Genomic DNA, 16218 nt, shown 5'->3' with positions numbered 1-16218 from the left:
AGGATGGAAACATGCATTCTTGCATACACACTTTTCATTCACCTGTCACCCACCAGGCTGCTGTCAAAATGCTTTGTGAAGGTGCTTAGACAGGTCGGGCTGACTTAAGTCCTCGCTGTCAATTGTTTGATAAAAATGTTTTTAATAATTCATTAAGCATGTTAAACACCAAAAAAATACACTAGCTATAAAATAAAAATGTACAATATTTTATGAAAAGTGGATGTTACTTTGCTGAATTATAGATAAAATACTCCCTTTAAATTAGTTCAGCCATTCCCATCCTGTGGGTGCTTAATTCCCTATTTCTTATTCCCCCAAAAATGTATTTTGTAAATATAATGGTATTTTTCAGATAAAATGCCTAATTGCTGTAATATTTATACGTATCGTAAGTATGGCTCATTTTGATAATTGGGTTTTGGTCGGGTTCATTTTAGCGCATTTAGGTTGGCTGCTTACACTTCTGTGATGAAAAGTGGGCCTCATTGATGAAAGAGGTTGGGAATCCCCTGTGTGGTTCATACAGAAACTCTTGCTCTTACACCTGAAATAACATTGTCAACAGACACACAGCAAAACAACAATGGCTTCAATAGAAGCCGATGCTTGGTTTACTTGGACAAGCTCCACAACACAGATCTGTCTTTTCTTAGGCAGGATAATGAAGACGTCATGCAGAAGCTATAAACAACCATTTTTATTGTTTATCATCCATATTAATATCATTCTATATATTCTATCCATTTTATATAATGCCTGGCACATTTAGCCTCTAGAACTGATTTTGAGAGACAGATTCAAAAAAGAAAAGAAATATTGGACAAATGAGACCGTAGAAAGGTACATTAAACCGTTAATACAAAAGATTTGAGGTTGTAATTTGGGACCACGTTGTTCTCAGCGCCCCCCTGTTTCCATGGATATCAGCCCATCTAACACTTTTAAGGACCCGCCTTGGAGTGGGGATTTGTTCTCTAGTGGCAGAACTGCAATGCAACCTGCTCAACATGTTGTTTATCTACAGGGGTTGATGCTCATGGTGGACAGGTGGTTGCTGGAGAGACGAGATTCAAAGCGCCGCACTGCACGACTGGATGATGGTGCTGTGATGGTGGTTCCTCTTGTTCGGCAGGGCCATGGCATTGAATCCCCCCTTTTTTTTTTTGAACCAGAGCCATGGAAGGACAGGATCAGAACTGATGAGAAGAACAGAGTACACACCTATGTCATATAGACCATCTTCATGAGGAGTTTTTGATTTTTTTATCAACTACATTCAAATGTAAAGAAAAACGAATAAATGTATGCATTGATAACTCAAAGATATGCCGTTTACCGAATGCCTCGAGCCAAATACATGATGATTCATTTTCTCAGCATTGGTGTCCCCAATAGGAATCAAACCCCTAACCCTGGCAGTGGTAATGCCATGCTCAACCAATGAACATCTGAAAGGAGTGTAACCCTCTTAAGCAACGCATAGACGTGGGTTTATGTAAGTCTTACATAATCATACAGTACATTATCATATTACAGAACAACTGAAATAAATCCATATCAAATCTTACGTTTCTGAGGAACTCCTCAGCGACGACGCGGGCCCTGGCGTTCACGGACAGCTTCATCTCGCTGATCTCCTTGTCGATCTCCTCCATGAAGTTGATGACAAAGTCCACCAGCTTGTGCTTGTACATCTGCTCCGTGTGGAAGTTGGTGATGAGGAAGCTGATGTCATATCCCTGACAGGGACAGAGAGAGGTAGCAGAGAACCAAACAATCAGTCTCACTAAGATCCCATGGCATGCTACTTTATGAATGCTTTTATATACGTAGCTGTTAGTGGGCCCCTAAAACAGTACTTGAAGACGTTCAAGAAATTCAGCCTTGGTGCAGAGTTACAGCCACTACGAGCCAGTCCCACAATGGACTTTCCACAAACGTGCTGTTTTTTAGAGGCGGGTCAAGGTGGAAGGTGGGGGCGTGGCCCTGAGCAGCTTGCGGCCACGGTACCATGCGCTTATGTTTACAGTGGATGTATCGCAATGGCGAGGCGCACACAGCTTTTTCGCCGTGTTCTGTAAATATTCTAGAACACCCCGGGTGCTCCGGCGGGATCCGCTGCCGAGGCACCACCAGCAGCAGCGGGCAGCGCTGGTGGTGCCTTGCTGTGGTGGTGCCTCGGCAGCGGGCAACGGGCAGCGGGGCTCCGGCGGGAGACAATCGCGGGCAACAATCCCTTTCTCCTCCATGTCGCGGTTCATGTATTTCAGGGAGTCAAAGCCAAAGTTCCTTTCCCCCAATTCCTTCTCCACCATGGCTGAGATAACCCCCACTACGAGTCTCATTGTGGAAATACCAGAGACGTCAGAGAACCCGACGCAGTCTAGTCTTTTCACCAAATGCAAGCTTTATGCAAGCTTGCGTAATTGTGTTGCATGATATGTGCCATAACACCAACAGCAGAACGGTTATCCAAATAGCAAAGAAGTGTACAACACTTGCGTTGCGTTACAGTGTGTGTACACACACACACACACACACACACACACACACACACACACACACACACACACACACACACACACACACACACACACACACACACGTAGCTCATTGGCAGGCAAAATTCTCTGGGCGGGAAAAGCAGAGAAAGGGGAGGTAACATTTCCAATGTTACCTCCCCTCGAAGCTCAAATAGGCGCGTTTGAGCTTCCATTTTTTCCAAAGGCGGGCAGTATACCTAGTGCTCGTTTTACACCTAATGCCATTTCTAGCCACTGGGGGACCATAGGCAGGCTAGGGGAACTCATATTAATGTTAGAAAACCTCATAAAGTGAAATTTTCCTTTAATATTTGATAGACCGTAGAAAGCATGAGTATCTGAGTTTCCCTTACAGGGTTAAAAAAGTGTTATCTAACATTCCATGCACTGATATCTTCACTGTACCTCATTGTACTTGTACTTGTACTTGTAAAAAAAAAAAAGTGTTCTTATCTCAAGGCATTGGTATGAAAGAAAAGGTGTGATTGGTGTAAGGTTTTGTGCATGTTTCCAGAGTTTAAATTACGTTTTAGATATACTGCTATAGGGCTTCGCCCTAATATTAGAATATTCAGATATTCGTTCATTAGGTCAGTATTCAAATCTCAATTCAGTAGTCGGATATCGGTTTGTATTTATATTGCAATGTTTGTAAACAATCCATCAATGCATATTTGAGATCTGCGGGAAGAAGGCTAGGTTAAATTCCATCTGAATATCCCAGTGATCAGGGTGCCGAATGTCCAGAAGGCTTCAGTTGGGGGGCAGCCAGCATCAGAATTGCCAAATATGGGATGACCGGAAAATCATTCTTTAGTTTTGGATATTCAAACCAAAATCCCTGTGTGCTTCATCACCGGGTCAATAGCACTGGTCCTGCCCTGAGGTCGATTCAAAACTTTGCACAAGGTTCAGACTTACTGCCTACTCAGACTTTTGAAACTGTGTGTGATATTGTTTATTTCCTACTTTGCGTTATTAAAATAACCTTTTGTTTTACCAATTAAACCACTCTAGAAAATGATCAGATGATAAAAACGTGATTCTGAAGCAGTGGTCTCCGCCCACTACGTTTACAGGCAGTGACGATAAGCACTATGAACATTTATTCAGAGAAGCGTGGAATTATGTATTGGGGCCAACCCTAAATGCTGTCATAGTTTCATTTATGGTCAACCACCTCCAGACAGCAAAGCGCCGTTCTTCCACTCTCACCTCCACTGACTTCCTCCTCAGGATGAAGAAGTTCTCCGCTCTCATCATCATGAAGCGCATGAACTTGTGGCAGAGGATCTTCTCGATCTCGTCCGCCTGGGCACAACAGGAAACAGGAGGTTAAGGTTTTGGTCCATGTCAACAACAATGGCCATCCACACAGTGTTGCCAGATTGGGTGGGAAATATTTCCAAATCTGGCAACCCACACACATCCATGTTGAGAAAGTAGTAGTTTGTTTGTGACCTGCTTGACCGCGATGCTGACTCTCACAGAGTTGATGGAGCCCTCGATGAGGACCTTCTCCTTCTCATTGCGACTGATCATCACCGGCTGAAGCAGAAGCTCCTTGCTACTTCTGTGAAGAGGCAGAAGTATTTAATTAAATGGGGAAACAAACGACAAGCGCAAAAACTACACTTCCCTAGGTTTCACAGAATCTTTGTGTATTAGTAAGTTAAGTTAGTTAGTTTTTAGAGGAACTCAATAAAACGAGTGTATAAAAGAGTTTACTTGACCCAGCTGTCAGTGGCTTGTCTCAGCTTGTACCATTCTTTGCATTATAGGATTTCTAATGCATGTCTGAACAAGTCCAACCACTTGAAGACAGAGGCTTTGGGTCGGGCCCCACCAACCTATCTTCTGATTGAAGCAGTTTAAGACTGAAACTATCACTGAATAGTTTTGGCTCTTCTGTGAATCATGACAAATATGGTAATTAGCTGTAATGGTAATGGAAATTAATCCTTGATAAAAACAACAATATATATACGGATAGCCGCTAATGCCTAGTGTGTATTTGAACAGAAGAAAACCCCATCCACTGAACACATGATACAGAGAGTGAACACAAATCCTCCCTAAACCTACCTAACCTCCACCTCGGGCTTATTGTGTCGCTCCACCACCTGGGAGGAGAAGTTCTCCAGGCAGAGGGCCGCCTGTAGGGTGGCCCTCACGGCGTTCAGGTAGGGCCGTAGGGTGGCTGTCTGAGGAGAACATTAACAACATCAGAGCGGTCTGCCCGTCCCCTCTGGAGGGATTTGTTCTCCTTCCATCGGGTCAAAGGTACAGGCTGCCCAGGGTTAGGTGCAATAGGTATACATGTTCCTATAGTCCTGGTGCAATAAATGCAAGTGTTACAACTTGACGGCACTTGCAAACAGCACTAAAGCGCTTAATTTTTTTTAAGAATTCAAATGGAATAGACTTTTATTAACAAACAGTGGTATTTTATTTTATGGGTTGTATTTGGTCAGGTCGTTTTGTCGCATGCCTTTTTATACATTATATTTGTGTCTTTACCACTGCTGTAAACCAAATTTCCCTTTCTCGACAAATAAAGTACTGAAGTGAACAGAACTGAACTGAACAGATTGAACGCCTTTGAAGTAAAGTTACACATTGGATGTGAAGATGCCTCACCCCCTATCTGCTCCTTCATTTCTCAATTCACTGTAAAAATGGCAAATGCATGCAAACTGGAGCATAGCATCCTTAATCTGAAACTGACGAGCTTAACAATCGACCCGATACTCAAATAGAATAAATAAATACAAAACGAGGAGAACACATAAAGACTTTAACACTATGGACAGATGTGGTCAGCTGAGGATGTCAACGGTAAGCCTTGTGAAACAATCCGCCTAACATGATGTATTAGCAATGTTAAATAGCTCACTTGACATTTAATGCAGGATAAATGTTAAGATGTGCCTATTGCTGGAATAATAACATTATTTCGACACTATTATTATTGTGTTAGTCTTACCATTTCTGTGCTGTAGAAGGCGGAAGTGATTCTGCCACGCCTGGGACTGCGCTTCCTCCTACAGTCTGACCGTATAAACATAAGACGCGCTCGATTTGTTTCACCGCTCGCTTCAGCACAACTGTCGGAGGCGATTAACGTTCAAACATATTAAGCCCCGCCCGTTTGTCGTAAATTGTCAACAAAACGAACACCACTCGAGACGCGTCCATTGCATTGTAGGATGTAGATATCTGCTTCACGTTAAATTAAACATACTGCCATCCATACGCATGATTATAATGACGATATAATTTAAATAAACAAATAAACTTAAATAACATAGAGAACAAACCAATACATTGTGATATAGGGATTCATTCATTTTAATAACAGCAGAAGACGTACAATGGTCTCTACTGAGGATACCATTTTACCAATGGGTTCAGAATGAAACCTTTTTAGGTTTGGAGGTTTTTATGCGGATAAACATAGGATGAATCATTGGATAGAGTTTCAGATCTATTTTTTAGCAATATAATTCATAATAAGTTATATTATAGGAGAACCGGTTACAGGTTTGTCTCCGTTACATTGCAGCACCCCTCGCTTTCAAATGGTTTGTTCCATAATGGACGCCATTCACTAAAGGTAAATGTCGTTGCTCTAAACAATATATATTCGTAATGACTTATTCGACCAAATGTTTAAATAACTATGTGCATTGCGAAATGATATATACCAGAAGGGGTGTTAAGGTTCATTACCCACATTTGTGAATATGTGGGTCATTTATCGTTGTTACGCGAGTCGCTGTGTGTGTGTGTGTGTGTGTGTGTGTGTGTGTGTGTGTGTGTGTGTGTGTGTGTGTGTGTGTGTGTGTGTGTGTGTGTGTGTGTGTGTGTGTGTGTGTGTGTGTGTGTGTGTGTGTGTGTGTGTGTGTGTGTTCGCGCGTGCGTGCGTGCGTGCGTGCGTGCGTGCCGGCGCGCTATGACACGGCCACCTTCCCCGGCCCATGTCCTCCTCTGTTCATTCAGATATCTCTCGAGGTGCCCGCGACGAGGTGGAACGATGAGCGAGCTGAAGGACTGCCCCCCGCTGAAGTACTACGACTTCAAGCCGGTGGAGCACGTCAAGGTGTGTCCCCGCTACACCGCCGTGCTCGGCCGCTCGGAGGACGATGGCATCGGCATCGAGGAGCTGGACACGCTCCAGCTGGAGCTGGAGACTCTGCTGTCCTCAGCCAACCGCCGCCTCCGGGCCCTGGAGGAGCAGAGACAGGTGAGAGGGCGTGTCTCTGGGCCCACCGCACCCCCTGGTCAATGGTTTTTGTACAGCCCTAAATAAATAAATCACAGTTACATTCTCAGATGGCGTCACAGGCTTCGTTTTTGCGACACCAATCCTAACCCTAAGCCCGCTGAAGGGGCGTAAGAAACGCTCCCAAAATCCAAGGGAACCGTTTGCATTGACACTGAGGGCATTTAGCAGACGCTCTTATCCAAAGCGACTTACAATAAGTACGTTTGTCAGAAGGAGAAACAGTATATCAACCCTGAGAAGGAGCCCGTGTGAGTGGGATCCTTCAGGCGTTGGTCAGAGTGCAATAAGGGCCAAACAGGCAGAAATGATTGCAGCACAAAGAGCCAACATGTCCAGATGATTGTGATGAACCTTGACCCCCCCCCTGCTCACAGATCCTCACAGACTGGCAGGATAAGAAGGGGGACAAGCGCTTCCTGAAGATCGGCAAAGACCCCGACCCGTCGGCCTCGTCCCGCCACAAACCCAAGAAGCAGAAGTTGGAGGGGAAAGGCAGCCACGCGCCGGGCCCCGGTCCCGGACGACCCAAGCTCAAGAACCTGCAGGCCAAGGCCCAGGAGTACGAGTTCAACGAGGATCCTCAGGACATTCCCCGCACGCCAAAGAACGACTCCCCCAACAGGTCCGTCGCTGCACAGCCACGTGTATTGTAGTGCATTTATCTACGTGTCTTTCTTTGTGTCTTGTTTAACCATGCCTGTGGTTGTCTTGATGGTCAGGTTTTGGGCCTTAGTGGAGCCCTACTGTGCTGACATCACCAACGAGGAGATCCGACTGCTGGAGGAGCTCCTTAAACCGCCAGACGATGAGGCAGAATATTACAAAGTACAGCTGAAAAACCCAACCTCCGGCTCTACCCCTCATCGTTGTGTTTAGCTGAGTTTTGTCTGTTTTCTCAACCCTGTTGATGAGCTGCAGCGCACCACCATTTTATTTACTCTACAGATTGGATTTGATTCTCGTAGGCCAGAAATAGTTTGTTTTTGTTGTTGTTATGCCATCGATTCCCACTTACCCCTTCGGTTTATCTGTGCATTATTGGTAAATACAAACTTGGCCTGTTGTAGTTAACCATAAAAAAGTGTGTAAAGGTTTAAATTCAACGCAGAGTAGACTGGCACCTTTATAAATACACATGCTAAAATACCCTTCTGAAAGCCTCATCCCCTGGCGCCAATTAGTTTTCTTCAGTAGAACGTCTCCGTAATTCAAACAGCCAACAAGGCGTACCTCCGCCCCTTGCAGATCATTCTCTCCGGCCCAAGCTCTGCGCTGACCCGATCCAGAAGTTCTGCTAAAACACAGCAGGACTGCTGGATCCAAAATAAGTATTTTGGCAACGGTGGTTGACGTGGTCTGTCTGTCCGCCACCACAGATCCCCGTGTTGGGGAAGCACTATTCCCAGCGCTGGGCCCAGGAGGACCTGCTGGAGGAGCAGAGGGAGGGGGCACGGGCCAATGACAAGAAGAAGAGCATCACGGGGGGGCCTCTGTCTGAGCTGGATGCTAAAGGTGAGCCTGAATCAACACGGTGTCCCGTAGACACCAACCGCGCTCCACACCCGCTTGAGACTTACTGAGGGAGTTGGTTGAATGCTACACTTTTATGTAATTTAAGTAACTGCAGTGTTTTGTTTTTCTTCTCAATTATATGATGATGAGTAGGTTTAAGTGTGGCTATCTCCGAGATTTGCATTTCCATTTCTACTTAGAGGTACAAACAGGGTTTCATCAGTGGGCCATAGGCTCAATCATTCTCAACCTCATACAGCGATAAATAGTGACTACACAGATATTTATTTACGATAAAATCTTTTAGATTACCACTTTAAATGATTCAAATAGTTAGACTGCTGACAAGACTGACTTCTGTTGCTCGGAGCCAAGCCCCCATAAACACAGACACACTTTCTATCTGAGGTGATCTCATTCATGCGTCAGTTATCGTTGGGTTCAAGGTGTGATCCAATGTCCTCTGAACTTGGACCAGTGAAAGCCTTTGAGACTGAACAGTGACAGCCCTGACCTTCTCCTCCTGTCTAGACGTGGACTCCCTGATGAAAAAGTCTGAGAGCCTGCATGAGTCACCAGAGGACGGCTGTCCCTTCGGGCCCCTGACACAACGCCTGCTCCAGGCCCTCGTAGAGGTGAGACACACCTCACTGTCCTATTCTCTGACCTCACCTTGGACCAAATACCTTCGACTTATTAAGCACTACTAAATGGTTTATACTTGAACAGATTGTTTTGGAGAACTAGAACCCAATTAGGGACATCCTCATCCTCATCATACGTTTTCCCTCCAAAAGTGTTTTTTGAAGGTACATTATGCAAAACGTTCTCTGAAACACAACACGAGTCATGTCAACTTTAAAGTGGCAATCTCAAAGCGATCATTTTTTTCATATCATTTTCGCTGTAATATGTACGATTTCCACATTATAATATCTACAAACGCGAAACCTATGTTATACATTTTAAAGGGGTGATATCATGCTTTTTTCGACTTCTCCCTTTGTTTTCGACTGTTATATGACGTATACATGTATACATGTTTTAAAGTCCGGGCCAGGGGGAGTATTCGCAACCTACCAAGAACGCCCCTCAATAAGTGTGTGAAACAGCTTGTTTATGTTCAAGCTCTACATTTACATGTACATGTAAGGCATTTAGCAGACGCTTTTATCCAAAGCGACTTAGAATAAGTGCATTTGTCATAAGAAAGTGAAACAATATATCGCTGTCGGTACAATAATGATGTTCATAGAACCAAGTGCAAAGCACCAACAAACGCTAACTTAACCCTAGCTGTCAGGCAAAAGCATAAGGAACTCATTCCAGCCATGAAAGCTGCCAGAGAACGAGGCGACATAGCCTACATCTGACATGACAAGCTTATTGTCCATCCCCCTTCCCAACAGCTGGAGCTAGAGACTAGTTCTCTGGTCTCTTTAACTTGAGCTATTTTAGACTGAACTGAACTACATTTTTTTATGGATAGTTAGGCCCATTGTTGATAAGCATCTTCTTCCTGTTTCAAATGGTCTTGTTATGGCCCATTTGAATGTCTGCAGCATCTGAAATAAGGTACATGAACATAACTATCTGACTACAGAAAACACCATTCATATGTTGGCTGTATCGGAGACCCATCTGGATGCTACTGTTCTTGACACAGAGGTTTCCATTGATGGCTATAATATGTTTAGAAGGGAAAGTAATAAACATGGAGGTAGCATATCATTATATATCAGAAATAACTTTCCGGCCACACTGTGCTCTGAGTTCATGTCAGATAGTTAGATAGACTGATGTGCAATACCTGAATAATTTATGTGTGTTAATTGACAGTTGCAGATGTGAATGGTGATATTTTTTTACTTGGGGATATGGACATAGACTGGTTTGCAAATCAATGCCCAATGAAACAAAAGATGGTATCATTAATCGATGCTTGTAATATGTCTCAGATGATCTCTCAACCAACCAGAGTCTTTACTAACACTGCTGGCCTTACTTCTGCCACTTGCATACACCATATTTACACAAATATTCCTCAATGCTGCACTAAATCAGTTTCTCTATTGGTGGGTTTTAGTGACCATAATATTATAGCAATTACCAGGAAAACTAAAATTCCTAATTGTAAGGGTAATAAAGTACATGAAAGGATGTTCAAGAAATTCATTCCTGAACGTTTTTTGCCAGATGTTGGTGATATTGACTGGACTGATGTGTATGCTGCTGAGGGCCCTGAGGCCTCCTTAAATATCTTTATGGAAATCTTCATGAAGATTGCATTCTCCTATGAGAAAGTGGATTGTAAAAAACGAGAGCAGCTCCATGGTTGAATGAGACACTAAAGAGCCTCATGAAGGAAAGATGAAGCCAAATTTACATTAGTAAAGTCTGGATTAGTGGAGGACAGATTCATGTACTGTCAACTGAGAAACCAGGTTACAAAACTGAATAGATCAATGAAAAAAGAATATTACACGCAAAGACTAAATGCTGTAAAGCAAGGTGGTAAAGAGCTCTGGAAAACCCTTAATGAAATAATGGGGAGAAGGACGACTGGCGGGGCTTCCTTTGTGGAATCAGAAGGCATGTTTCTGACCAAACCATCTGATAGAGCAGATTATTTTAATAATTTATTCATAAATAAGGTCTATGCACTAAGGCAGAATATGGACAATACTGATTCTGATTATATAAAGCTCATAACAAATAATGTGATGTTAGACAAGAGTTGCACTATTCAGTTTAATAGTGTGGATGAGCGGAAAGTAAGGAAGTTGTTGAAGTCCCTGAACACAGCTCAGTGGGTACTGACATGCTGGACAGTAAAGTACTTGGCCTGGCAGCTGACTATGTTTACGGTCCGATATGTCATATATTAAATGATTCCCTTACCTATAGATGGCAGACTAGTACTCACTGGGAAGAACAGTAGACCTATCACTATTCTCCCAGTTCTCAGTAAACTGGTGGAGAGAATAGTCTACTCACAAATACAGGAATACTTTGACTGTATCTGTTTGAACACAGGTTTTCAACATGCTTACAGACATAACCAACCAACCAATTCAACTTGTTCCACCCTTACAGTAATGACAGATGACTGGAAATGAATAACTCAAAGATGACTGGTTCCGTATTACTTGATTTCAGTGCGGCATTCGATGTCATAGATCAGGATCTGCTCATTGGTAAACTAGAATGCTATGGATTTAGTCCAACCTCCATTCTATTTATGAAGAGTTATCTCACAAGTAGGACACAACGGGTTTATTACACTGGCAGCTGTTTTTACTCTAAGGTCTTGGACTGCGGGGTCCCGCAAAGGAGCTGCCTGGGACCACTCTTATACTCCATCTTCACAAACGATTTACCTGGAACTGGACAATGTTTTATCGGCTGAGTTAAATAAGGTTTTTGATTGGATAAAACGAAAAAGGTTGGCACTGAACATCTCGAAAGCCAAATTAATTATCTTGGGATCGAGTCATAAACTGTAATCTACACCAAAGATGAATTTTAACTTGTATGGGGAACCTATAGAACAGGTAGATAAAGTATAATTACTGGGCACAATAATTGATAGTCAGCTGTCATGGGCAGAACACATTGATACCATAGTGAATAAGATGGGTTGTGGTATCTCCATGGTGAGGAAATGTCTTTCTTATGTCCCTACACACATTGTGGGACAGGTAGCTAAATCTTAAATTTTATGTCACCTGGATTATTGTGCACCAGTCCTCTGCATCTAAAGGTCAACTAAAGAAATTACAAACTGCCCAGAACAGAGCTGCCAGGTTAGTATTACATTGTCCCATAAGAACAAACACTATCAGTATGCTCTGTCAACTCTCATGGTTAACGATAGAAAACAGCCTGTTTTTCAATACGACTACATTTTTCAGGAACACTGTCTTCTATTCTCAACCCGTTTTCTTATATAACTAAATTGTTAGTTGTAGTCAGGTTCTTTCTCATTTTACTAGGTCAGCCGATGATGGCCACATGATGTTGCGAAAGTCCAAAATCAATGCTTTAAAGAGAACACTTATTTATTGTGCCATATTTGTGCCACTATTTCTATTTGTGAGTAGGGAATGGACATGCCTAGTATATGAATGCAGTAATGATTGTAATACCCATGAATGTATGTTTTGCGTCTTTCTGTGTGGACCCCAGGAAGACTAGCTCGTCCCACTTTTGTGACAGCTAATGGAGATCCTTGTAAACATAAACAATAAACCCATTCCCCGTATACAACAAAGATAGCTAGGATAAGATGCTACATAACTAAGTACTATAACTAAATACGACATACAATAAGTGCGCACATTAAGTGCCAGGGTGCACAACATACAACGAGTGGGAGGGGAGGGACTTAAGACCTCTGCATAGCCACCCTGGCAGAGTCTAGGTGAACTCTGAACAGGTGAGTCTTTTGGGGTAGCTGGTGAGGGACTCACCAGCTCACCACCCTTACATCAGCAGGGAGCTCAGTCAACCACTGCAGTGCCAAAACAGAAGAGTTGTGACTTTGTTGATCGGCTTTTACTTGCTCTTAGTGATGGTGGTACCAGACGTCCAGCTGAAGTAGTTGAGCGGAGCGCTCGAGCTGGGGTGTGTAGTTTGACCAACGCTCGGAGGTCGGCAGGGGCAGTTCCACTGACCGGCTTGTACGCCATTACCATTGTCCGGAATCTGATACGAGGTATTAGTGTCTGAGTGTCGTCAGCGTAGCAGTGATAGGAAAAATGTGTGATGTGATTACAGAGCTGAATGATCTGTGAGAGCTGAATGAGGAAAATATTAACACTTTTGAGTTCACTGGCTCTCTCGCCTGAAACATCTGGTAATACCATTCTGTACCACAAGAGGGTCACCAGCATCCAGTCAACCTTTTGCTCTTCATGAGACCACCAGGAGAGCAAAGCTTCTAAACGGAGCTACTTGTACAACGTTGGAGGTTTCTTGATTCAGACCGGTTTGAATGCAACAGGGGGGCACAACCCAACTTTCTGGTAATATGCTGCCTCCTAAATCTTTACAAGTGTGGACGACTCATTCAGCCAAATCTTACCTTTTACAGAGTGAGTAAAGGCCAGCTGTAGACAGAGTTACACTTTCACTACATGGCGACTCTAATAAGATGTTGCTTTGTTGTGTCCTTTGTACAGGAGAATATCATATCCCCCATGGAGGATTCTCCCATCCCAGACATGGCAGGGAAGGACGCCAACGACGGGGCAGGGACCTCCCCACGCAGCCAGGGCAAGGCCTTCTGGTATTCTAATACACAATCAAACCTGACACCTAAAGCACTGTACGGGGAAATACTTTACAAAATAATGATTGAGCAGATATATAAAGATATCAGAAAGTTTGGAGGAAATGGGCCTTTTTTTATGGTTGATTATTTATGTCTTTATTTATTAATTCAATGATCCTATACATCAAGTCAATTATACATCTAAATGGTTTGTGTTAATATGAGTCACCAAAGCAGCACATGGTTAGCTGCCGTCCACCGGAGCACGTCTCTCTTACGTGTTGCCTGTCACCCCCCCAGTGTTCCCCACACGCGGTCCCTGGAGGCCCGGATCAAGGAGGAGCTGGTGGCCCAGGGGCTGCTGGACTCGGAGGAGCGCCCGGGGGCCGGGGCCGACTCTGAGGACGAGGTCCTGGCCGAGCTCCACAAGCGGCAGGCGGAGCTGAAGGCTCTGAGCGCCCACAACAGAGCCCGCAAGCAGGAGCTACTGCGGTAAAGCCCCTTCGTCACACGTCCTACGTGTCCTGAGCGGGAGAGGTTCAACCTCGCTGGCCTCCTTCCTTCCTTCTCCTTCAAGGCTAACGTCTTCTTCTGGTGCCACTAGGTTTTTCATTTGGTGGCTCCCTAACAAATTGTCTCCTTTTTTGTCATGCACAATCCGTCTGTGTCAGGCTGATAATGAAGTAATGTATTCCAGTTAAAGTCGATATTTTTCCTTTTCTGGAGATCCGTCATCCAGAATAGCGCGTGCTATGTTTTTTTTTCCCTTTGTCTTGACTAGCACTAGTGCTGGGGTACAAGTTTGGTGGCACTTTGTACAGGGTACAAACACCCCCTTTTAGCTGTATGTCTTAACTGGGACGTAAGTGGGACGTTTTTTCATTAAGAGAGCTGCATGAAATCGTTATGCATCAGCAGCCAATACATTAAACAGACCTGACTGGAATCAGTGTGTTGTCTACCATGCAACACTGTGCTCCGTGGCACTGCGTGGCTCGTCTGGTGCCCCCGTTCTGCCGGCGATTTGAATTCTCCCTGCAGAAGGGTCTGGAGAAGAGCAATACATTTCTTTCTGCTTCCGATATGTTTTTGCGGGAGCCAATCACCAAGCTGGCTTCTCCCCGTGGCGCACTATTGGCTGGTTTAACACAATTGCGACAGGGAAGCGACGGCAAGCAGCCAATTGCGTACAGAGTCATTTCGCCCGTTGATCACGCCTCTTGTGCTGAAGAAAATGACGGCAGCATAGAACAGAACAACATTCAATCTACGATTGATCTTGGTCTGGCAATAGCCAGGCTGTGACAGTCGACTGCGACCAAGAGTGGATCCAATAGACACTGACTTCCTCCCCACAGTACTTACTCGTTATATTGTGGTTTAGCTTTTTTATTAAGCTTTTTTTCCTATTAAACATGTTCAAACAACGACGGGTAAAAACGACGACGTCAACTAATGTAGCGGCAGCCCTGCCCTTGAAATGTTGGAAAGGAGCATGGTTATAGCAGCACTGTAATACTGTTAGGGAAAGTCCTCCAAAGTCTTGAGTCCTTGGGAGGACTCGAGACTGTAGTTTTTCTATAGAACATAGAATTATTATTATTGGCACCAATGCGACCTTGGAAAAGATGACTTAAATTAATAAATGATGAATAATTGTTATTTAATAATAAATGGTCTTGAGCCCTGCTCCCTCCCTCCCTTCTCCCCTGTGGTGACACTTATTATGTCTCCTATGTCTAACCACTCCACTGCTGAGAGAGAATCCTAAACCCTCCTCCCTCCTTCTTCCCTCCCTCCTTCTTCCCTCCCTCCCTCCTTCCCTCCCTCCCTTTCTTAAATGTTCCTCTGTACTTTCCCTTGTGCAAGCCGATGACCGTTTTGCTGAGCGGGGTTGAACCGTCTCATCTCAACAACGTCTTTTTTTGGGACGCAGGCTGGCGAGGGAGGAGATGCGGAAGCAGGAGCTGAGGCAGCGGGTCCGCGTGTCGGACAACGAGGTGATGGAGGCCTTCCGGCGCATCATGGCGGCCCGGCAGAAGAAGCGCTCGCCCACCAAGAAGGAGAAGGACCAGGCCTGGAAAGCCCTGAAGGAGAGGGACAGCATCCTCAAGCTGCTGGACGTTTGAGCAGGGACTGTGGGCGGTGGTGAGGAAAGCCCGAGAAGCATTTGTTGTCCTGTACTGACTGTGGAGCAAGCAGTCATGTGTGTGTGAGTGTGTTGTGGAAGGCTTATTTGGTTATGTCACAACGTGATGTGTAACTGTACAAAGATCATTGATGGGGTTACATGGCTTCCACCGAGGACGGTATCTGTTTAATATTTTCCTAGCATGTTTAGTGTACGATGCTCGAGATACATATAGTGAAGACATGACCATTTGTTGATTTGATTTTGTTTTGATATCACTCATTTTGATATATTTTTTTCTTTCTTTTTTTTTTTTTTTTTTACATTTGTAGCACCATAAAAACTGTTTTGAATAAATACTGAAAGACAGTTTCTCCATGTTGTTTCTTAAATAATGTTCTCTGAGCCTTTGTTTTCAGCTTTGGAAGATTTTTGCAGTTGTTTTAGCCCAAATTCAGTGCTACTA

At 44.0% G+C, this 16218-nt stretch overlaps 2 protein-coding genes across 3 annotated transcripts; one reads left to right on the top strand and one right to left on the bottom strand.

Annotated features, from left to right (window-relative positions):
- Nucleotides 1-680: 680 nt before the first annotated feature.
- On the bottom strand, nt 681-5584 carry LOC311338767 (actin-related protein 2/3 complex subunit 4-like). The gene is made up of 6 exons (XM_084464089.1): nt 5533-5584; nt 4632-4750; nt 4008-4119; nt 3762-3857; nt 1572-1742; nt 681-1199 (listed from the first exon to the last, which is right to left on the bottom strand). Exons 1-6 carry the CDS (start codon nt 5533-5535, stop codon nt 1194-1196), a joined length of 507 nt encoding a protein of 168 aa, XP_084320215.1. The 5' UTR covers nt 5536-5584; the 3' UTR covers nt 681-1193.
- Nucleotides 5585-5854: 270 nt separating this feature from the next.
- Nucleotides 5855-16105, top strand: tada3l (transcriptional adaptor 3-like). 2 transcript variants are annotated; one of them, XM_084463885.1, is made up of 9 exons: nt 5855-6162; nt 6549-6792; nt 7209-7456; nt 7554-7659; nt 8211-8346; nt 8878-8981; nt 13530-13636; nt 13922-14113; nt 15558-16105. In XM_084463885.1, the coding sequence occupies exons 2-9, from the start codon at nt 6583-6585 to the stop codon at nt 15748-15750; spliced, it is 1296 nt and encodes a 431-aa protein (XP_084320011.1). In that variant the 5' UTR covers nt 5855-6162; nt 6549-6582; the 3' UTR covers nt 15751-16105. The 2 variants fall into 2 exon arrangements, with proteins under 2 accessions (XP_084320011.1, XP_084320010.1); XM_084463884.1 differs by lacking the exon at nt 5855-6162 and having other exon boundaries at nt 6465-6792.
- The last annotated feature ends 113 nt before the right edge of the window (nt 16106-16218 follow it).

This window comes from Micromesistius poutassou (genome assembly GCF_964030765.1).
Source record: "Micromesistius poutassou genome assembly, chromosome: 2".
NCBI classification, from domain to species: Eukaryota; Metazoa; Chordata; class Actinopteri; order Gadiformes; family Gadidae; genus Micromesistius; species Micromesistius poutassou.
Note: the sequence above shows the minus strand (reverse complement) of the source record. Positions and strands in the feature narration are given on the sequence as shown.

Coding starts and splice junctions, on each gene's coding strand:
- LOC311338767 (XM_084464089.1), bottom strand. Junction 4,120..4,631: donor AAGCCCGAGGTGGAGGTTAG/GTAGGTTTAGGG, acceptor GCCTCTTCACAG/AAGTAGCAAGGAGCTTCTGC. Junction 3,858..4,007: donor TCAGCATCGCGGTCAAGCAG/GTCACAAACAAA, acceptor TGTTGTGCCCAG/GCGGACGAGATCGAGAAGAT.
- tada3l (XM_084463884.1), top strand. CDS start 6,502: ATGACACGGCCACCTTCCCCGGCCCATGTCCTCCTCTGTTCATTCAGA. Junction 6,793..7,208: donor CCCTGGAGGAGCAGAGACAG/GTGAGAGGGCGT, acceptor CCCTGCTCACAG/ATCCTCACAGACTGGCAGGA. Junction 8,982..13,529: donor TGCTCCAGGCCCTCGTAGAG/GTGAGACACACC, acceptor TCCTTTGTACAG/GAGAATATCATATCCCCCAT.